General features: G+C 41.3%; 1 protein-coding gene and 2 pseudogenes across 1 annotated transcript in view; 1 reads left to right on the top strand and 2 right to left on the bottom strand.

Annotated features, from left to right (window-relative positions):
• LOC113888698 (adhesion G protein-coupled receptor E3-like) overlaps window positions 1-20778 on the bottom strand; it is a 40933-nt gene extending 20155 nt beyond the window's left edge. Inside the window, exons 1-7 of the mRNA XM_027535726.1 lie at window positions 20728-20778; window positions 19206-19383; window positions 13674-13793; window positions 12226-12419; window positions 5947-6105; window positions 4306-4500; window positions 326-561 (exon numbers count right to left, since the gene is read on the bottom strand). Coding sequence (XP_027391527.1) covers window positions 326-561; window positions 4306-4500; window positions 5947-6105; window positions 12226-12419; window positions 13674-13793; window positions 19206-19383; window positions 20728-20778 — 1133 coding nt within the window. The remainder of the gene's footprint in view (window positions 1-325; window positions 562-4305; window positions 4501-5946; window positions 6106-12225; window positions 12420-13673; window positions 13794-19205; window positions 19384-20727) is intronic.
• LOC113888697 lies at window positions 3738-4137 on the top strand (annotated as a pseudogene).
• Window positions 9286-11775, bottom strand: LOC113888696 (annotated as a pseudogene).
• Window positions 20779-24014: the final 3236 nt, after the last annotated feature.

Here is a 24014-nt window from a genome sequence, read left to right as displayed (position 1 = left end):
TTGTATAAAAAATAAAAATTCATGCTCCTTCCAGTTTACTGTCCGTGTTACTTTACACTAGTCGTTCACCTTTTTCTCTGAACCTCAGTTTGCTTAGTATACAAAATGGGAACAATTGGACCACTTTCCTCTAGGGATGTTTTGATAGACATGAGAAATGGTGTATATGAAACACTTCGCCCCAGGGGCTGGAGAAATAAATGTTCAGCATCTTTGTTCTCAGCCTGAGTCGTGACCTACTCCACCCTTCCTTCCACCCTCAGTTTCCCAGGGAGACACGTGTGTACCCACGTCCCCAACAGCACATTTTCAGCACCGGACTCACTGCTTAGTGGTGCCGTATCCTTGGGGGTTGATCGCTGCAGACACAGCCACAATCACCGCTGGGACCCCGTAGCCTACAGGGTACATGAACCTCTTCTTGAATCTGCCTGCGCTGGTGTAGTTGGCCACCCTGAGGTTCCTGACAGTGAGGAAGAGGTGCAGCCCTTCGAGGAACATCCAGGTGAAGGCGGCCAAGTAGAGGTAATGCAGTCCACCGGCGATGACCTTGCACAGCACCTGGGGGGAGAGGGGGCACTGGAGTAGTCCTGGGTGCAATGACCTCACCATCTGCTTTTCACCAGGGTTGTCTCTGGGTAACTTTGGTGAGAGATGCTCCTTAGCCTTCTTCACATGTCCTTCTTCTCTTTAGAGTCATGTCTCCAAACAGATGGATGGTCACCCTTGTCTATTCCCATGCCTTGGCAGGGTGTCACTTGGGCCACCCAAGAAAAACTGAAAATGTATCATGTTTAAAGTTGAATGGGGGACTTCCCTGGTGGTCCAGGGCTTAAAATCCATCTGCCAATGCAGGGGACACAGGTTTGATCTCTTGTCTGGCAAGATTCCACATGCCATGGGGCAACTAAGCCCAAACACCATGCTCTGAAACAAGAGAAGCCATTGCAGTGAGAAATCCATGTACTGCAAGGAAGATGCTGCAACTAGAGAAAGCTCATAGCTACGAAGACCCAGCGCAGCCAAAAAAGCTAACTAGCTAACTAAAGTTCAAAGAGATCTTTGTCCATCTTAAAATGGAGGAAGACAATATTCAAAGTGTGTTAAGGACTGCAGAAATCAGATAGACCTTTGCCTGTTGGCTAATGGATGCTAGACTTCTCTGAGTCGGATGAAGCTAGTGCTGGCCAGGGCTGTCTCCATTCCAGGAACCCTTAACCACCTCCCTGCCCCCTTTGCCCTTCTGAGGATGAAATTAATCCTCGTAGAAAGCTTATGGCCTGCTTGTCCTGCCATGATCACCATCTCTTCCATCTTGGTCACTGCCCAGAACTGAAGTCACTCTGGTCTGTGTGGCATATATGTTGGGTACATGAATGAATGAATGAGTGAGTGACTCCCCCAATATTCTTATCCCCATAAAGCCCCATAGTTTTCTCTTTTGAGCCAATAGCTTGTGGTTTCCTCCACTATGAAAGCATCTGCTCTGAATGACATTTTCTGTAGTAAGCAAACCCTCCCCCACCCTTCTTCATATTCACTGAATGTTCCCTCCATGTCTTTAGGAACACTGGAACTTGAACAAGTCATTTCCCCCTCTCTTTAGGTTGTACAGTGCAGCATGTGGAATCTTAAGTTACTTGACTAGGGATTGAACCCATGCTCCCTGCACTGGAAGTGTGCAGTTTAACCACTGGACCACCAGGGAAATGACGCCCACCCCTCCACCTCCCACTCCATGTCTTTGATAAAAGTATAACCTGACTTTTGTTTGAGGACACTGCTTTCCACACATTTCAAGAGAACAGTGGCCACTGTCCATTGTCCGAGGGTAATGGGTTTCTTCTACACCTCTCATGATCTCTTCTGGACCATTGACTCTCTTTTCACAATGAATAAAACCCTCCTCTGTTTGGAATCATGTCCTGAGTCTTTCCAGCAATCTCTCATTCCTTGTAAAACTCCATTCATTTCCTGGTTTTTCCCCCTCACTCCTTGGAGATGCTGTTGCATGAAACAATGCTTGATATCAAACCTGCTAGCTTGGAATTATAAATCAGTGACCCTCAGGACCCATCTCCACTGTGCATCGTTCATTCAGTCTGTACAAGTTTTTTTTTTTTTTTTTTTAACATAAGAACCACCTCAGACATTTATTTCCTATATATTTACAATTTTTCATGATCCATCTATAAGCAGTTTTAACAAGTATGGACATATTTTATCCCATAATTTGCCTTTCAGCATATTATGAAGATACCTAAGGCATCTAAGCCTCTTCAGTGTTATTCTTTTTTAAAACATTTCTTTATTTTAGTTGGAGGCTAATTATTGTAAAGCAAAGTACAAGTTTTTAAATTGACAATTAACTGGTGAAAGGACATGAAGAAAACTCTGTGCATTCTGGGCATGTTCCATATCTTGATCAGGGTGACGGTTTTATATCTCTGTCTCTATATCTGGGCTTCCCTGGTGGCTCAGGTGGGTATATAACCCGACTGCCAATGCAGGAGATGTGGGTTTGATCCCTGGGTCAGGAAGATCCCCTGGAGCAGGAAATAGCAACCCACTTCAGTAGTCTTGCCTGGGATATCCCAAGGACAGAGGAGCCTGGCAGGCTGTGGTCCAAGGGGTTGCAAAAGAGTTGGACACAACTTAGTGACTAAACAACAACATATCTGTGTCTATTATAGACATGCTGCTGCTGCTGCTAAGCCTCTTCAGTCGTGTCCGACTCTGTGCGACTCCATAGACAGCAGCCCACCAGGCTCCCCGTCCCTGGGATTCTCCAAGCAAGAACACTGGAGTGGGTTGCCATTTCCTTCTCCAATGCATGAAAGTGAAAAATGAAAATGAAGTCGCTCAGTCGTGTCCGACTCTTAGCGACCCTACAGACTGCAGCCCACCAGGCTCCTCTGTCCATGGGATTTTCCAGGCAAGAGTACTGGAGTGGGGTGCCATCGCCTTCTCCGATTATAGACATAGATAATGCCAAGTTCCTCTGCCTGTGGAATTTTCCAGCAACATATCTAATATACTATTTAGCCATGAGAAAGGAGGATTCCTGCCTTCTGCAACAACACAGATGAACCTTGAGTGCTTATGCTCAGGAGATTGTCAGACAAAGACAAATACTGTACAATCTGTTTTCTAAAAATAAAAATGGAATCTAAAAAATCTCAGAAATCTAAAAATTTCTTTGTTAAAAGAAAAAAATGAGTAAAGACCTGATTGCCAGGAGACAGAGGTTGGGAGGATACGGTTGATGTAATTTGAGGGTATGAACATGTAATGAGTAATAAGTAACCCATGGGAATACACAGTTCCACGAATACACTGAAAGCCACTGAGGTGTACATTTAAAAAGGACAAATTACAGATGGATGAATTATACAGTTGATACTGTGTATAAAATAGATAACTAATGAGAGCCTACTGTATATCACAGGGAGCTCTCCTTAAAGCACTCTGGTGACCTGAATGAGAAGGAAGCCCCAAAGGGGAGGGATATATGTATATGTGTGACTGACTCATTTTGCTGTACAGCAGGAACTAGCACTACCTTGTAAAGCAACATACTCCAATAAAAATTAAAGAAAAAGCTGGTTAAAAAAAAAGAAGAGGGGCCTGCGGGGAGGGGTGCTGGGCCGGGGCCGGGCTGGGGCTGGGGGCGGCGGGGGCGCCGGGCCGTGCGGGGGACCCCGGCTCCGCGCTCAGGCCGGCCCGCCGCCGCCAAGATGTGTTTGTTCCTCATGATCGGGCGCCACAAGACCACCGTCTTCATGGATGCCAAGGAGTCGAGCACCGTGTTCGAGCAGAAGCGCATCGTCGAGGGTATCCTCAAGCGGCCTCCGGATAAGCAGCGGCTGTACAAGGACGACCAGCTTCTGGACGACGACGGCAAGACGTTGGGAGAGTGAGGCTTCACCAGCCAGACAGCACGGCCTCAGGCCCCTGCCACTGTGGGGCTAGCCTTCAGGGCAGGTGAGGCATTCGAGGCCCAGCCCGCCTGAGCTGCCGGATGTGACGAAGCCACAGGACTCAGGAAGCAGCGCCAAGGAACAGGCTGTGCAGTGGGAGGCCTCCCGGAAATGTCCCCCCTCAATAAAAGATTTGGGTGTTCAAAAAAAAAATTAAAAATAAAAAAAGAAGAAGGGAATTCCCTGGCAGTCCAGTTTAGGAATTGACACTCCCACTGTTGTGGCCTTAGATTCAATCTTATGTGGGGGAACTAACATCCTACAAGTCATGTAGCCTGGCCAAAATAAAAAACAAGTAAGAAAGGGTTTTGGCTAATTCTCCTACCTCAGGCTCTGTCCGTTTGATGCCTGTGAGGAAGAGGAGGTAGGCCAGGAAGAGGCAGATGGAGAGCTGCAGGTGGAGGGAGGTGCTGGTGTTCTGGATGGATTGACACAGGAGGAAGGTGAGGGCCGCCAGGAAGAGGCAGAGCAGAGAGAGGCTCAGCCCCACGTAGGTGATCATGGTCAGCACGGGATCCTCCTAGATGCAGCAGGAGAAAAGAGATCCCAACTGGTTTTTGTTTTGGATGCTGTGGTTCCCAATAAGCCAATAAGCCAATTGTGGTTCCCAATAAGAACTCTCAACCCACAGTGGTAATTTCCTCGTGAGAAACTGAGCAGACCAATAGGGGCCAGACTGGACTTCTCTCGTAGTCCACTGGTGAAGAATCAACCCGTCATTGCAGGGGACATGGGTTCCATCCCTGGTCTGGGAGGGTCCCACATGCTGTGGGGCAACTAAGCCCGTGTGCCACAAGTACTGAGCCCACCTGCTGCAACTAGTGAAGCCCACGTGCTCTAGAGCCCACTGCTGGGCTCCTCTGCAACAAGAGAAGCCATCACAGTGAGAAGCCTGGGCACAGCAACTAGAGAGAGCACATGTGCAGCAATGAAGAGCCAGGCAGCCAAAAATAAATAATTTTCTAAAAAGATGTAGAATATTGCAATGAAACATGACTCTCGTCCAAACAATAAAATAATGATAGCCAATAAAATAGTAACTTTTCTCGATCTCATTGCAGAGATGAGTTTGCACAGCAAAGAGGAGACGTTAACTCAAATTCTTCCCAAGGGAGATGAGACATGGGAACTATTTCAGTTTTAACAGAGCACAGAAGGAACAGGTAGTTGTTACAGGAGTGGGTGTGAAGAAATCCATCAGAAGTTCACCAAATTCCTAAAGGCTGAATGCAGTGGTTTTGGACAACTAGTTTCCCAGATAGAAGGGATGTTTCACTCACAAGTTCTATCCCACGAGAACATATGAAAAGAGGTTCCACACCATTAGTCATCAGGGTCATATAAATTAAAACCACAATGAGATGCCACTACATACCTCCTAAAAGAGTAGTATTTTTTTAACAGGATAAAAGAGAAATTTATATTAATGCATGCGTATGGAATCTAGAAAAAATGGTATTGATGAATGAATGTACTTGCAGAGCAGGAATAGAGACTCAGACATAGAGAATGGACTTGTGTTCACAGCAGGGGAAGGAGAGGGTGGGACCAGTTGAGAGAGTTGCATTGGAGCATATACACTGTGGCTTCTCAGGTAGCATTGAAACAAGTACACTACCATGTGTAAAATAAAAGCTAGCTGGAAGATGCTGAATAGCACAGGGAGTTCAGCTTGGTACTCTGTGATGACCTAATAGGATGGGATGCAGTTTCAGTAAGAGGGAAACTCAAAAGGGAAGGGAATGTTGGTGTACATATTCATGTTGGTGTATGGCAGAAACTAAGACAGCATTGTAAAGCATTATCCTTGGATTTAAAAAAATGAAAAAAGGAAGAAGAGAGGAAGATACATAGCTGTTCCTCTGCTAATATTTTTTCATCTTCTTTTTGAAGATCCCTGCCTTCCACCCCAGCACCACCCTGCAGCAGAGCTGATTTTCAGCGTCATGTGTGTTTACACACGTACCTTCAGCTCGACCGAGGCCATGAGGACGGCAAAGGTGGACAGATGGCTGCAACTGCATACAGTTCGAGTTCCGTCGGAAAAGATCACGTGGCACCCTTCATTAGACCAGACCAGCTCATCCCAGTAGACACAAAGAGACTTTCTGCTTTCCCCTACCATCTGGAAAGAAAATTGCTCTTCATGAGACACTATCATTTAAAATCTGAAGCTTCCCACATATACATGCACGCACACACACATGCAACGAAATACTATTCAACCATAGAAAAGAAAGAAATAATAAGAAATTATTTGCAACAATACAGATTGACCTAAAGGGTATTATGCTTAGTAAAATGTCAGGCAGATAAAGACAAATACTCTATATTATCTCCTATATGTGGAATCTAAAAAAACAAATGAATGGAATATAAAAAACAGAAACAAACTCACAGACATAGAAAATAGACTTGTGCTTATTAAGGATGGGGACAGACAAATTAGGACTATGGGATTAATAGATACAAAATACTATCTATTAAATAGATAAGCAACAATGATTTACTATATAGCACAGGAAACTCTACCCATTATTTTGTAATAACCTTTAATGGAATATAATCTGCAAAAGTACTGGATTACCATATTGTATGCACGCGTGCATTCTTAGTTGTGTCCAACCAGAATCCTTTGTCCATGAAATTTTCCAGGCAAGAATACTAGAGTGAATTACCATTTCCTCCTCCCAGGCATCTTCCCAACCCAGGGATCAAACCCATATCTCCTTCCTCTCCTGAAGTTGCAGGCGGATTCTTACCACTGAGCCACCTGGGAAGCCCACTATATTGTATACTTGAAGCCAGTATGACATTCTAAATCAGTTCAGTTCAGTCACTCAGTCACATCCGACTCTTTGCAACCCCATGGACCTCCCTGTCCCATCATCAACTCCCGGAGTTTACTCAAACTCATGTCCATTGAGTCAGTGATGCCATCCAACTGTCCTCCCCTTCTCCTCCTGCCTTCAGTCTTTTCCAGCATCAGGGTCTTTTCAAATGAGACAGCTTTTTGCATCAGGTGGCCAAAGTATTGGAGTTTCAGCTTCAGCATGTCCTTCCAATGAATATCAGGACTGATTTCCTTTAGGATGGACTGGTTTGATCTCCTTGCTGTCCAAGACTCTCAAGAGTCTTCTCCAACCCTGCAGTTTAAAAGCATCAATTCTGCAGCACTCAGCTTTCTTTATAGTTCAGCCCTCACATCCATACATGACTACTGGAAAAACCATAGCTTTGACTAGATGGACTTTTGTTGGCAAAGTAATGTCTCTGCTTTTTAATATTCTGTCTAGGTTGGTCATAACTTTTCTTCCAAGGAGCAAGCATCTTTTAATTTCATGGCTGCAGTCACCATCTGCTGTGATTTAGGAGCCCCCCTGTCACTGTTTCCATTGTTTCCCTATCTATTTGCCATGAAGTGATGGGACCAGATGCCATGATCTCAGTTTTCTGAATGTTGAGTTTTAACCCAACTTTTTCAATCTCCTCTTTCACTTTCATCTAGAGGCTCTTTAGGTCTTCTTTGCTTTCTGCCGTAAGGGTGGTGTCATCTGCACATTCTGAGGTTATTGATATTTCTCCTGGCAATCTTGATTTCAGTTTGTGCTTCATCCAGCCCAGCATTTCTCATGATGTACTCTGCATATAAGTTAAATAAGCAGGGTGACAATATACAGCCTTGATGTACTCCTTTCCATATTTGGAACCAGTTTGTTGTTCCATATCCAGTTCTAACTGTTGCTTCTTGACCTGCATACAGATTTCTCAGGAGGCAGGTCAGGTGGTCTGGTATTCCCATCTCTTTCCGAATTTTCCACAGTTTATTGTGACCCACACAGTCAAAGGCTTTGGCATAGTCATTAAAGCTGAAGTAGATGTTTTTCTGGAACTCTGCTTTTTTGATGATCTAACAGATGTTGGCAATTTGATCTCTGGTTCCTCTGCCTTTTCCAACTCCAGCTTGAGCATATGGAAATTCACAGTTCACATACTGTTGAAGCCTGGCTTGGAGAATTTTGAGCATTACTTTGCCAGCGTGTGAGATGAGTGCAATTGTGCAGTAGTTTGAGCATTCTTTGGCATTGCCTTTCTTTGGGATTGGAATGAAAACTGACCTTTTCCAGTCCTGTGGCCACTGCTGAGTTTTCCAAATTTGCTGGCATATTGAGTGCAGCACTTTTACAACATCATCTTTAGGATTTGAAATAGCTCAGCTGGAATTCCATCACTTCCACTAGTTTTGATTGTAGTGACACTTCCTAAGGCCCACATGACTTCGCATTCCAGGATGTCTGGCTCAAAGTGAGTGATCACACCATGTTGAATATCTGGGTCATGAAGATCTTTTTTGTGTATATTCTTGCCACCTCTTCTTAATATCTTCTGCTTCTGTTAGGTCCATACCATTTCTGTCCTTTATCGAGCCCGTCTTTGCATGAAATGTTCCATGTTACCTTAGTATCTCTAATTTTCTTGAAGAGATCTCTAGACTTTCCCATTCTATTGTTTCCCTCTATTTCTTTGCATTGATCGCTGAGGAAGGTTTCTTATCTCTCCTTGCTATTCTTTGGAACTCTACATTCAAATGGGTCTATCTTTCTTTTTCTCCTTTACCTTTCACTTCTCTTCTTTTCACAGTTATTTGTAAGGACGCCTCAGACAACCATTTTGCCTTATTGCATTTCTTTTTCTTGGGGATGGTCTTGATCACTGCCTCCTGTACAATGTCATGAACCTCTGTCCATAGTTCTTCAGGCACTCTATTAGATCTGATCCCTTGAATCTATTTGTCACTTCCACTGTACAATGGTAAGGGATTTGATTTAGGTCATACCTGAATGGTCTAGTGGTTTCCCCTACTTTCTTCAATTTATGTCTGAATTTGGCAATAAGGAGTTCATGATCTGAGCCACAGTCAGCTCCCGGTTTGTTTTTGCTGAATGAGCTTCTCCATCTTTGGCTGCAAAGAATATAATCAATCTGATTTCAGTACTGATCATCTGGTGATGTCCATGTGTAGAGTCTTCTCTTGTGTTGTTGGAAGAGGATGTTTGCTATGACCAGTGTGTTCTCTAGGCAAAACTCTATTAGCCTTTGCCCTGCTTCATTCTGTACTCCAAGGGCAAATTTGCCTGTTACTCCAGGTAATTCTTTTTTTGTTTTTGTTTTTTTTAATGCTGCAAAAAGCTTTATTGTTTCCATTTGGTCCAAGGCTTGAGAGTGGGCTCTAGGGTGTTAAAAAGCTGCCTAATAGCTGCAGAGAGAGGCTTCAGGCAGCCCTGATGTTAGGCGGGTTCTTCAAAGCCCACTGGTCTACAGAAGCTCCTAGTCGCGCTTGAGGGTGAGCCTTTCGAAGAGATACTCGCCCAACCCAGCCTGGGGACCAGCCAGCCTGCAGAGGTTGGTCAGGTGGTCACCCATCTTCTGGATGAGTTTCACTTCCTCATTTAGGAAGTGGTTCTCCAGGAAGTCACAGATGTGGGGGTCTCTGCGGGCAGAAGCCAGGCCGTGCAGATCCAACAGGGCTTGATTCAGGTTCTTCTCTAGGAGAAGGGCAGCTTCCATAGCGTCCTGGGTTTTACCCCACTCGTCTTGAGATGGCTTCTGCACGTCCGGAAGAGGGCGCAGCCGCCACGCTGGTTTTGCAGTTTCAAGAGACGCTCTGCGCCCTCGTGCTTCTCCTTGGCCTATTCGCGAAAAAAGTGACCCACACCCTCCAGGGCCACATCTTCGCCGTCGAAATAGAAGCCCAGAGAGAGGTAGGTGCAGGAGGCCCACAGTTGCATGTTAACCGGGCGGTTGACTGCGGCCTCCACTTCGGTAGAATAATTCTAACGAATCTGGGAGCTCGTGATTGGTCGGTAATAAGGAGTTTAAAAATGGACTATATATAGCTCATCAGGTGGCTGGTCCTGATGATCGCGGACAGCTGAGTGGCTGACTCCTGAGGCTGCGACTGGAAAAAAGGTTGGAGGGTGGTCAGAGGCTGGAGCAAGGGGCGTCCCTGGGTCTGTTCCATCAAAGCACTGTTGAAGCAAGAGACAGATTCACGGAGCCGCAGAGCGCACTTACCAGGTATTTCTTGACTTCCTACTTTTGCATTCCAGTCCCCTATCATGAAAAGGACATCTTTTTTGCGTGTTAGTTCTAGAAGGTCTTATAGGTCTTCGTAGAACTGTTCAGTTTCTTCAGCATTACTGGTTGGGGCATAGACTTGGATTACTGTGATATTGAATGGTTTGCCCTGGAAACAAAGAGAGACCATTCTGTCGTTTTTGAGATTGCATCCAAGTACTGCATTTGGGACTCTTGTTGACTATGATGGCTACTCCATTTCTTCTGAGATATTCTTGTCCACAATAGTAGATATAATGAGCATCTGAGTTAAATTCACCGATTCCAAATCAACTATACGCCAATAAAATTTTTTATACTAAGGTTTTTGTTTTTAAATTTTTTTATGCAATTTAAATGTTACTTTCCATTTATAATTATTGCAAAATTGTGTTTACACAGAAACAGACTCACAGACGTAGAGAACAGACTTGTGGTTGCCGGGGGGAGGGGGAAGGGGGAGAGATGGACTGGGAGTTTGGTGTTCGTAGATGCAAACTATACATTTAGAATCAATAGACAGCAAGGTTCTAACATATAGCACAGGGGCCTACATTGAATATCTTGTGAGGACAATTTTTAATGTGTTTTAAAAGTAATGGGATTCAGTTTTTTTTATGGCTATACCGAGGTATAATTATTATAATTATATTTACAAAGGTAAAGAATCTGCCTGCCAATGCAGGAGACACAGGAAACGTGAATTCAATCCTTAGGTTGGGAAGATCCCCTGCGGTAGAAAATGGCAACCCACTGCAGTATTCTTGCCTGGAGAATCCCATGGAAAGAGGAGCACGGTGGGTTACAGTCATAAGAGTCAGACACGACTGAGCGCACAGCACACACTACATAAAATGTGATGAATTTGGACATATGCAAACACCTGTGATGCCAGCACCACCATCAAAATAACAAAACCTACCCAACACTTCCTAAAGTTTCTTGTGTCCCTTTGTTTCAGCTTTTTGTTTGTTTTTGTGGTAAGAACACTATAAGATCTACACTCAACAAATTTTGAAGTGCAAGATACCATATTCAATATAGACTTTGTTATATAAAGTATCTTCTACTTAGAACTAGAAGACCAGATAATGTATTTTCAAATTCTTCTTCAATTAATTAGAGGCTCAAGTTTCAATTCTTGGGTCAGAAATGAAATTTTTCCAAATGTTAAAAAAAAAAACCTCTTTCATCTGACTTCAAAATTTGCTTGTTTATTTTTGGCTGTGCTGGGTCTTCGTTTTGTGCAGGACTTTCTCTAGTTTCAGAGAGCAGGGTCTACTCTCAAGTTGCAGTGCATGGGCTTCTCACTGTGATGGCTGGCTTCTCTTGTTGCTGAGCATGGGCTCTGGGGTGCATGGGCTTCAGTACTTGTGACACGTGGGCTCAGTATTTGCAGCCTGAGGACTCTAGAGCTCAGGCTTAGTAGTTGTGACACAGGGGCTTTGTTGCCCTGAGGCATTTGGGATCTTTCTGGACCAGGGATCGAACCCACGTGTCCTGCATTGGCAGGTGGATTCTTTACCATTGAGCTACCAGGGAAGCTCTCATCTGACTTTTAATTTTTTGAGTCTTTTATTTTTTCCAGCTTTATCGAGGAATACTCGACAAATATAACTGTACATACTTAAAGTACGTGACTTGATGATTTCACTTTAAGAGACCTTACTGTGAACATCTTGGGCTTCCCAGGTGGCTCAGTGCTAAAGAATCTGCCTGCCAGTGCAGGAGACACGGGTTTGATCCCTGGGTCAGGAGGATCCCCTGGAGGAGAAAATGCCAACCCACTCCAGTATTCTTGCCTGGAAAATCCCATGGACAGAGGAGCCTGGCAGGCTATAGTCCATGGGATTGCAGAGTCGGCTTTATCTGTTCATTTCCCAACAGTAAATAAGGCTACAGTTTTTATCACTTCTTAGTCTGTTGAGGGAATAATTCCCATCACGTAATTTTTGGAGTAGCTAGTAACCAAGCACTGGGCTGAATTTCCAATCTCCATTGGCAATTCCTGATAAACCAGCTTGGGGAGAAAGAATTGACTACAAAAACCATACCTTTTCACTACTGGGTTTACAGGTGTGATTGGTAGAAATCTCTAGGTGCTCAAACAAGTTGATAACTTGCCCACCTGTATATGGTGAAATGTGAAGTTCACAGGTTTGGCCAGGGAACAATTCTTCTTGCATCCTGTGGTACCACTTATCATCTTGGAATTCAGTTGAAAGTGATCCAGCTTTTCATCAAGAGTTAGGTTTTCCTTAGACACAAAGGAGCCATCTAAGATGGACCCGAAAGACTTGTAAGAAATGAAAACCACAGCACCTGAAAGGAAGCAAGGATATGATCAACCTGAGGAGGAGATGGGGGAATGTGTAGCCAAAGTTAAGAATTTATCTGGCAAGTCTCTAAGAAGTCAAATACGGAATGTAGAATCCTAAATCCTACTTTGTTAGATCATACATCCATGAAAAAGAGATGGGGAGATTTCAAAGCCTTTCCACTTGCAGGATGATAAGGCTATGTCTGGATTCTAGAAAAGATACCCTCTGTGTCCCTTGCAGCAGTTTACAATAGTCAAGATATGGAAGCAGCCTCAGTGTCCTCCATAGATGAATGGATAAAGATGTGGTATATATACACAATGGAATATTCAGTTCAGTTGCTCAGTCATGTCTGACTCTTTGCGACCCAATGGACTGCAGCTCGCCAGGTCTCCCTGTCCATCACCAACTCCCAGAGTTCACTCAAACTCATGTCCATCGAGTCGGTGATGTCATCCAGCCATCTCATCCTCTGTCATCCCCTTCTCCTCCTGCCCCCAATCCCTCCCAGCATCAGGGTGTTTTCCAATGAGTCAGCTCTTCGCATGAGGTGTCCAAAGTACTGGAGTTTCAGCTTTAGCATCATTCCTTCCAAAGAACACCCAGGACTGATCTCCTTTAGGATGGACTGGTTGGATCTCCTTGCAGTCCAAGGGACTCTCAAGAGTCTTCTCCAACACCACAGTTCAAAAGCATCAGTTCTTTGGCGCTCAGCTTTCTTTATAGTTCAGCCCTCACATCCATACATGACTACTGGAAAAACCATAGCCTTGTCTAGATGGACCCACAAAAAAGAAAGAAGTCTTGCCATTTGCAGCAATATGGATGAACCTGGAGGGTATGATGTTATGTTGAGTGAAATGAGTCAGAGAAAGACAAATCCCACATGATTTCACATCTATGTGGAATCTAAAACACAAGACAAAAGAGAAACAGACTCATGGACATAGAGAACAAAGTGGTGTTTTCCAGAGGAAAGAATGTGAAGGGGGCATGGGGAGAAGATGGGTGATTGGAATTATATATGTCACAAAGATATAATTATACCAGAGAATATAGTCAGTAATATTGCAACAATTTTGCACAGTGAGTTGATCATTCATAATGTATAAAAGTATCAAATCAGCCTGTTGTATAGCCGAAATTAGTATAGTATTGTGTATTAATTATTAATATAATTCAATAAAAAATAAAAGTAAATTTCCCCTCCCCCCAATTCTAGAGATGTTGAGATAATCTAGGTAATTTCTGTTACCTCCAGTTCCTCCTCCAGTGACAACACTGCAATCGATGTCCATTGACTCCTTTTCAGTCTGTAATTTAACTATCTCATTTTCTGTTTTGCAGCTGTTCTTGATAGTCAGCACTTCAATAACTAAAAAAACAAAAAAATCTGTGTGAATATTGGAAATCTTTATAAACACTTGTTTTAAATTATAATCTCCTTGTCCATCTCATTTCAAAAAATGACAAGGACTTCTCTGGTGGCCCAGTATTTAAGACTTCATGCTCCCAATGCAAGGTGCACGGGTTTGATCCCTGGTCAGGGAACTAAGATTCCACATGCAGAATCCAACAACACCATGTATGATCTTAAAAAGATCATACACCATGACCAAGTGGGCTTTATCCCAGGCATGCAAGGATTCTTCAATATCTGCAAATCAATCAATGTAATATACCACATTAACAAATTGAAAAATAAAAACCATATGATTATCTCAATAGATGCAGAGAAAGCCTTTGACAAAATTCAACACCCATTTATGATAAAAACTCTCCAGAAAGCAGGAATAGAAGGAACATACCTCAACATAATAAAAGCTATATATGACAAACCCACAGCAAACATTATCCTCAGTGGTAAAAAATTGAAAGCATTTCCTCTAAAGACAGGAACAAGACAAGGGTGCCCACTTTCACCATTACTATTCAACATAGTTTTGGAAGTTTTGGCCACAGCAATCAGAGCAGAAAAAGAAATAAAAGGAATCCAAATTGTTAAAGAAGAAGTAAAACTCTCACTATTTGCAGATGACATGATCCTCTACATAGAAAACCCTAAAGACTCCACCAGAAAATTACTAGAGCTAATCAATGACTATAGTAAAGTTGCAGGATATAAAATCAACACACAGAAATCCCTTGCATTCCTATACACTAAGAATAAGAAAACAGAAAGAGAAATTAAGGAAACAATTCCATTCACCATTGCAACGGAAAGAATAAAATATTTAGGGATATATCTACCTAAAGAAACTAAAGACCTATATATAGAAAACTATAAAACACTGGTGAAAGAAATCAAAGAGGACACTAATAGATGGAGAAATATACCATGTTCATGGATTGGAAGAATCAATATAGTGAAAATGAGTATACTACCCAAAGCAATTTATAGATTCAATGCAATCCCTATCAAGCTACCAACGGTATTCTTCACAGAGCTAGAACAAATAATTTCACAATTTGTATGGAAATACAAAAAACCTCAAATAGCCAAAGCTATCTTGAGAAAGAAGAATGGAACTGGAGGAATCAACCTACCTGACTTCAGGCTCTACTACAAAGCCACAGTTATCAAGACAGTATGGTACTGGCACAAAGACAGAAATATAGATCAATGGAACAAAATAGAAAGCCCAGAGATAAATCCACGCACATATGTACACCTTATCTTTGACAAAGGAGGCAAGAATATACAATGGATTAAAGACAATCTCTTTAATAAGTGGTGCTGGGAAATCTGGTCAACCACTTCTAAAAGAATGAAACTAGAACACTTTCTAACACCATACACAAAAAGAAACTCAAAATGGATTAAAGATCTCAACGTAAGACCAGAAACTATAAAACTCCTAGAGGAGAACATAGGCAAAACACTCTCCAACATACATCACAGCAGGATCCTCTATGACCCACCTCCCAGAATATTGGAAATAAAAGCAAAAATAAACAAATGGGACCTAATTAACCTTAAAAGCTTCTGCACATCAAAGGAAACTATTAGCAAGGTGAAAAGACAGCCTTCAGAATGGGAGAAAATAATAGCAAATGAAGCAACTGACAAACAACTAATCTCAAAAATATACAAGCAACTCCTACAGCTCAACTCCAGAAAAATAAATGACCCAATCAAAAAATGGGCCAAAGAACTAAATAGACATTTCTCCAAAGAAGACATACAGATGGCTAACAAACACATGAAAAGATGCTCAACATCACTCATTATCAGAGAAATGCAAATCAAAACCACTATGAGGTACCATTTCACACCAGTCAGAATGGCTGCGATCCAAAAATCTACAAATAATAAATGCTGGAGAGGGTGTGGAGAAAAGGGAGCCCTCTTACACTGTTGGTGGGAATGCAAACTAGTACAGCCACTATGGAGAACAGTGTGGAGATTCCTTAAAAAACTGGAAATAGAACTGCCTTATGATCCAGCAATCCCACTGCTGGGCATATACACTGAGGAAACCAGAAGGGAAAGAGACACATGTACCCCAGTGTTCATCGCAGCACTGTTTATAATAGCCAGGACATGGAAGCAACCTAGATGTCCATCAGCAGATGAATGAATAAGAAAGCAGTGGTACATATACACAATGGAGTATTACTCAGCCATTAAAAAGAATACATTTGAATCAGTTCTAATGAGGTGGATGAAACTGGAGCCTATTATACAGAGTGAAGTAAGCCAGAAAGAAAAACACCAATCCAGTATACTAATGCATATATATGGAATTTAGAAAGATGGTAGCAATAATCCTGTGTACGAGACAGCAACAGAGACACTGATGTATAGAACAGTCTTATGGACTCTGTGGGAGAGGGAGAGGGAGAGGGTGGGAGGATTTGGGAGAATGGCATTGAAACATGTAAAATATCATGTATGAAACGAGATGCCAGTCCAGGTTCGATGCATGATACTGGATGCTTGGGGCTAGTGCACTGGGACGACCCAGAGGGATGGTATGGGGAGGGAGGAGGGAGGAGGGTTCAGGATGGGGAACACATGTATACCTGTGGCGGATTCATTTTGATATTTGGCAAAACTAATATAATTATGTAAAGTTTAAAAATAAAATAAAATTTAAAAAATAAATAAATAAAATAAAAACAAGAAGAAAAAAAAAAGATTCCACATGCAGCGTGGTGTGGCAAAAAATAAATAAAAATTAAATTAAAATAAATGACGACTGTAGGAGTGTCTGACACTTTGTGACCCAATAGACCATACAGTCTATGGAATTCTTCAGGTAAGAATATTGGAGTGGGTAGAAATTTCCGTAGGAATTTCCCCATGGGATCTTCCCAACCCAGGGATTGAACCCAGGTCTCCCACATTACAGGCAGATTCTTTACCAGCTGAGCCACAGGGAAGCCCAAGAATACTGGAGTGGGAAGCCTATCCCTTCTCTAGTGGATCTTCCCAACCCAGGAATTGAGCTGGGGTCTCCTGCATTGCAGGTGGCTTCTTTACCAGCTGAGCTATCAGGGAAGCCCTTGACAACTGTGGGAGCTTCAAATGAAAACTGGAGCTTGGGTGCTGGAGTTGGAGTGGACACATAGAAGCTGTTGGCTTTATTTGGGCACCCAGTCTCTTATTGGAGGGAACAGATTCAATATGGTAGAGTTGAGTGAGGCTGGCATGAGACTGTCTCATCTCTTCTAATCTTGAGACTGATATCTTTCCTTTTGACCACACTACCATTCAAGAGAAGGTCTTAATTAAAGAGTTTAAGAGGCCATTATTTACTAATCATATACTTTTTCACTTAGTTTGATACATGCTGAAAAATAACAAGGCATATAAGTCAGTTACTATTGATACTATGGGCTTCCCAGGTGGCTCAGTGGTAAAGAATCCACCTGCCAATGCAGGAGATGCCAGAGATGCGAGTTCAATCTCTGGGTCAGGAAGATCCCTTGGTGAGGAAATGGCAACCCATCTAGTGTTCTTGCCTGGGAAATCCCATGGATAGAGGAGCCTAGCAGGCTACCGTCCATGGGGTCTCAAAAGAGTTGGACACGACTTAGTGACTAAGCAATAACAACAAATAAAATAGATAACTGATGAGAATCTACTGTACATATGCACATAAAATCTACAGCACAGGGAACTCTACTCAGTGCTCTGTGGTGACCTAAATGGGAAGGAAATCCAAAAAAAGAGGATATGTAGCTGACTCATCTTGCTGTATGGTAGAAACTAACACAACAGTGTAAAGTACCATATTCCAATAAAAGTTAATTTAAAAAAGAATCACAAGGCATCTTATTCCTTCCCTCCATCTCTCCATACTCACTCTTTTGTCTCTTTTGTTTTGAACAAGCCAAATATTTTAATCACCTACACATTAATCAACTTTAGCACCAACCTTTCTCTTTCTCTCAAACCTGGCAGCAAATTCACCTTTTTGCTGAAAAGACACCAATGTTGGTGTGAATCTGATTGGGAGCACTGACTTCATCTAGACCGCCAGTAGATCTATCCTGGCTGATCCCAGTCACATAACTGCATTCACTGTTCCTCCAGAGCAGCCAATCAGATCCTTTCAAAATGTGAATCAGATAGGGTCTCCCTGAATAAAAGCCAGTGTTGTTACAATTCCCAGGAGACCCTGTCTGATCTTGCCTTACATCAGTTCCTTGACCAGTCACTTCCAGACACTCTGCAAGTACCTCCAGCACACCAGGAATGCTCACCCCAACCCCTCTGCCCAGGATCATTCTCCGTGAGATATGCACGTAGCTCACTCCTTCTTTTCCTTCAAGTCTTCTTACAAATCTCACCTCCTCTCCAAGCCTACTCTGATCAGTCTAATTAGCATCACAAACTGCTTCCCTGGTATTTGCTATCTCCCTCCCCACATCTCTAAGACAGAAAGATGTGATTACATCAAAAGTGGAAACATCTTCACCCAAGAGTCCTTTCAAGAAACCACAGATTGGCAGAAGATATTTAGAAACATAAATGAAGTCCATCATATGTAAAGAGGCCCTAAAATTCAGTAAGATAAAAACCAAAAGTATAATGGACAAAGAACAACTGGATAAGGGAAAATGAACAAAGAATATAGATCAGAATAATTACAGAAATGAAATCCAATGGCCAGCATAAAATGAAGACTTCTAGTCCATTAGTAATCAGTGAGATGCACATAAAACTACAGCAAGAAACCATTGCTTACTCATAATGTCATCAGGGGAAAAATGTCTGAAAACTTAAGGATATGGAGGGGGGAAACTATATTTCAATAAAATAATTTTTTCTAAAAAAGTGGAATCTTATCCTCTAATTGATGACAGCGCCACATTTTTTTTTCTGTCCGTATATTCAGTCATTCGTTTGATGATTAGTAAATGCTTTGAAGTACCAGACACTTTACTAGGTGCTGCTTATGCTCCCAACTTTTACTGATTCTAAGACTAGAGGCTGCTTTATCCTTCAGTGTATCCTTGATAAAGATTTGTACGTAACTCTAGGGTGACTCTTGGATTAAAAGTGACAATACACACAGCCACAAAAGATTCACTTTGAAAATAGGTTAGACCTGAATGATGAATGGATGGTCCAGTCAAATGAACGTTCAAGCCTCATCCAATGCAAACTTAGGGTTCTGAAGAGAAATAAGATATTTCATGTCAAGTACATACACAGATTTTGCCAGTGTAAAGAAAGAGAAGGCTGTTTTCTGGCAATGGAATTGTAGCTCAACCAGCATTTCCTGAACCCAATTAAGTTTGAGAGTCTGCCTGAGTATCTATGACCGCAGCTTACCCATAAATTGTGACTCTTTCCTCAGCGTTCCTCCTGTGGGTCGATTGAGGGCAGCTTCATAGGCTGCCGACTGCACTCTGTGAAGATACTGTGTCGCTAAACGGGCAGTTTCTTCCTTGCGTCTCTGAGATGACTCGCTGATGGTCTTGCTGAAGTTGCCAAAAGAATTGACTATTTCCTGCCATACAAACAGTGAGTGTGCAGACACAGAGAGCAGACTTGTGGTTGCCGAGAGGGAGAGGGGTTGGGAGAGGGATGGACTGGGAGTTTGGGATTAACAGATGCAAACTATGATACAAAGGATGGATAAAAAATGAGGTCCTACTGTAGAGCACAGGGACCTACATTCACTATCCTGTGATAAACCATAACATAAAAAAATAAATTTAAAAATTGTGAGTGTCCTCACAAAATAGAAACAGACTCACAGACAATTTAGGAATTTGGGATTAACATACACACACCTGTTGTTTACCCAAACAGGTAAGCAATAGGGGCCTACTGTATAGCACAGGGAACTATACTCAATATTCTGTAATAATCTATATGGTAAAAGAATCCGAAAAAGAATGAATATATATATGAATCTCTGCTATACACCAGAAACTAACACAACACTGTCAATCAACTATACCTCAATAAAATTTAAAAAAAAGAATAAAATACCTAGGAATAAACAAAATAGTGTGATATGCCACTAAAATTTTTTTTAAATAATGAAATATTGAGGAATAAACAAAAAATAATGGATGTGAAAATGACTATTGTCTAGTAGGAAATCATAAAAGGAAACTAAGACTACAGATTTTATTTTCCAGACCTTTCTCGAAGCTTCCACAACTATGAGCTTTCTCTGGGATTATTCCCATTGCTCAATAGCAGAAGAAGGGAACAGTGTAGGGAAAAGGTGTGAATGTTTAAACAAAGCTGGAAGAAACTCAGACCTTACACTGTCACTTCATTTCATTGTGAAGTAATTGAATGTTTTTAATTCACTGGTCCTAGATTTTGCATCACCTTCTACCTGGTTTCCTGGGTGGGGACGATCCCCTGGAGGAGGAAATGGCAACCCACTCCAGTATTCCTGCCTGGAAAATCCCATGGACAGAGGAGCCTGGTGGGCTATAGTCCGTGGGATTGCCAAGAGTCGGACACGACTGAGCGACTGAGAACGTGCCCATGCTGCCTGGTCTCACCTTTGCTTTTCTTCTTAATTCCCCTGCATTTGTGCTTTCTTTTAGAGCTTTTTAGTATACCCCTACAGAAGTGATCAGTTGTCATCTAATATGGGAAAATGCTTATTTTCAGAAAATTAGGAAGGGAGAGACCTCTGTAGCCAGTAGAATTAAGGTAAAAATCTATTGTGGGGTTTGCGTTCCTCCTGTGATGTGGAGACAGAAAGGACAAAGAACTTGTCCCACCTAATTTATAATTAATTCCTTCTGGCATACTGGAGGAAGAAAAAGATGGAGAATTATCTATTGTGAGAGAACATTCACAGAAACTGAGAATGATTTCAAACCTGTAACACAAGTGTGACATTGTTATCTTCTGGTACTCCTTTTGTCACCATGGTAACAGAGCTAATCCTGTTGTTATTTGGGTCCTGGGTGGTGTCCTAAAAGGAAAGAATAGAAACATATCATTGGCTTTCATTCAGTTAGAAGCATCCAGAGGTTGTTCTCAAGTTCTCAGAAGCTTTATTAAAACAGTTGGTCCTGGCAGAGAAATACTCTGACATATCTGTGAATGCAAGACTGCAAAATTAAACACACTTGTTGGAGCTTAACACACACACACAATGTAAATAAAGTTCAATACATTGTTTTGGGACTAGTGGGCATCCATTTGAAAAGAGTGAATCAGTTCAACACCCACCTCATTATCCTCAAAAATAATTTCTAGAGAACCAAAATGTTAAAAATGCCTAAATATAATAAAATCTAAACTCTCAAGCTAATCCCTTTTTTCCCACTGACAAAATCAAAATAAAATTGGAGAAGAGGCAATTCAAATATATTAACTTTAGGGGATGGAGACATAATAATAACCAAGAACCATTCATAATAGTCAAAATATTAAAATTTATTTCTGTTTTTGTATATTTTATATAAAATATTTGTGTTCCTGTATAACATATTATTTATACATAACCTTCTTATATAATATATAATAATGTAGACAGGTTCTTCCACTCTCTCTTTTAATAAAAACAATCTTCATAGCATATTTACCTTTCTTCTTGACTGTGATTAGAGACAGTCTATTTTCCAAAAGTACACTTTCACCTAAATGGTTTAGAAGTCAGGATTTTTAATTCCTTTAAGGTCTATATGACACTGGACAACTTAGACCAAACTACAAATAACGTTTAATGAAACAAAGGACTGGATTTTGAAAATTCATCTTATGGGTGTACATACTGGTTTCCTTATTGTCTTAATGTAACATATATTTGTTTTGTAGGTCACCCTTAAAAGATTTATTTACAATAACACACAGTACTTGCAGCAATGAAATTATATCAATCGTAATAATGATTAAATTGAGGGGGTAAGGGTGCTTCTTTTTTAAAAAATAATTTGATCATGCCATTTGGCCAGGGATCTTAATTCCCTGACCAGCGATGGACCCCATGCCTCCTACATTGGAAGCATGAAGTCTTAACCCACTGGACTGCCAGGGAAGTCCCAGGGTGCCTCTTTTTTTTTTTTTTATAATTAATTCTGTACAAAGCTAGTGTTGACTGAGAACACTTCATGGCTGCCATGTTTTCCCCAAACAATACTTTGTTGCTCAAAATGAAAGCAATAGATAAAGCATAAAATATGGAAGAAATAGGAGAGGATCTAAAAATATTAATATCAAGAAACACCTTTTTATCCCCAGAGACCATTATGTGTGTATGCGCTGGTGGGGTTGATTTGAACCCTTGTTTTATATTTTAGCATATTCCCCCTAGAGAGTATTTTGTTTGTAATTATTGCTTATTTCCACATACTGGTGGTGGGCACCAAACAGATTTACAAAGATGGGAACATACCTGTTGTTTACGGTCTTCTGAAAATGTAACTTGGGTTGGGGTAGGGGAACTATGGTTGATTCCTAGAAATAGAATGAGAGTTCAAAAAAAAAAAAAAAGAAATGAAATGAAATGTTTGTTCACAGTCTGAATTTGGAGAAATTTCCCTCCCAACTTTTCTCCCAGCTTTCTTTCCAAATGGGATTTCTGCCTCTCAGTCATGCCTGCTGGTTGTCATGCCTGCTGGCCAATTGAAGTATGTGAGTGTGTGTGTTAGTTGCTCATTAGTGTCCAAGTCTTTGTGACCCCATGGACTGTAGCCCGCCAGGCTCCTCTGTCCATAGAATCCTCCAGGCAAGAATAGTGGAGTGGGTTGCCATTCCCTTCTCCAGGGCATCTTCCCAACCCAGGGATCCAACCTGGGTCTCTGGCATTGCAGACAGATTCATTACCATATGAGTCGCCAGGGAAGCCCAAAATTGAAGTATAGTTTTTTTTTTTTTAATAATATTGTGTTAGTTTCAGGTGTATAATATAGTGAGTCTATATTTTTATAGATTATATACCTCATTTAAACTTATCACAAAGTAGTGGGTATATTTCCCTGTGCTGGGCAATATATCCTTGTTGCTTATTTATTTTATACATACTTGTTTGTGCCTTTTAATTCTATACCCCTGTCTTGCCACTCCCCCTTTCTTCTCCCCACTGGTAGCCACTAGCTTGTTCTCTATATCTGTGAATCTGTTTCTGTTTTGTTATATACATCTGTTTGTTTTATTTCTTAGGGTCCACATGTAAGTAATACCATACAGCATTTGTCTGTCTTTGTCTGATTTATTTCGCTAAGTATAATACTCTCTAGTCCGTATTGTTGTAAATGTCAGAATTTCATTCTTTTTGTTGCTGAGTAGTATTTCATTGCATGTATATATATCTATACCTATCTGTCTGTATCTTTATATATCTCATATCTTCTTTATCCATTCACCTGTCAATGGACACTTAAGTTGCTTCTGTATCTTGGCTATTGTAAATACTATTGCTATTTTCAAATTAATGTCTTTGCTTTCTTCAGATATATATCCAGGAATGGAATTGCTGGATCATATGGTAACTCTAGTTTTAGTTTTTTTGAGGAACCTCCATACTGTTTTCCATAGCGGCTGCACCAATTTACATTCCCACATCCTCTCCAACATTTGTTGTTTGCAGACTTTTCCATGATAGCCATTCTGATATATGTGAAGTTGTATTTCATTGTGCTTTTGATTTGCATTTCTCTGATGATCAGCAGTGTTGAGTATCTTTTCATGTGCCTGTTGGCCAGCTGTATGTCTTTGAAAACATGTCTATACAGATCTTCTGTCCATTTTTAATCAATTAAAAAAATTTTTGATGTTGTATGTGCTGTTAGATATTTTGGAAATTAATCCCTTATCCATCATATAATTTGTAAATATTTTCTCCAATTCAGCAGTTTGTCCTTTAAAAAATTTTTTTTTAATTTTGTATTGGAGTATAGTTGATTAACAATATTGTGTTAGTTTCAGGTATACAGCAAATTGGTTCAGTTATACATGTGCATGCGTGCTCAGTCATGTCCGACTCTTTTGCAACTCCATGGACTGTAGCCTCCTAGGCTCCTCTGTCCATACAGTTTTCCAGGCAAGAATACTGGAGTGGGTTGCCATTTCCTTCTCCAAGTTATACGTGTATATGCAGCTATTCTTTTGAAAAAGAATTTGTCTTTCTGTTTTTTAATTGAATTGCTCTATCTTTGGATT

Source organism: Bos indicus x Bos taurus, unplaced genomic scaffold, assembly GCF_003369695.1.
Source record: "Bos indicus x Bos taurus breed Angus x Brahman F1 hybrid unplaced genomic scaffold, Bos_hybrid_MaternalHap_v2.0 tig00001086_arrow_arrow_obj, whole genome shotgun sequence".
NCBI lineage: Eukaryota > Metazoa > Chordata > Mammalia > Artiodactyla > Bovidae > Bos > Bos indicus x Bos taurus.
The sequence above is the reverse complement of the archived record's forward strand: the minus strand, read 5'-3'. Positions and strand labels throughout refer to the sequence as shown.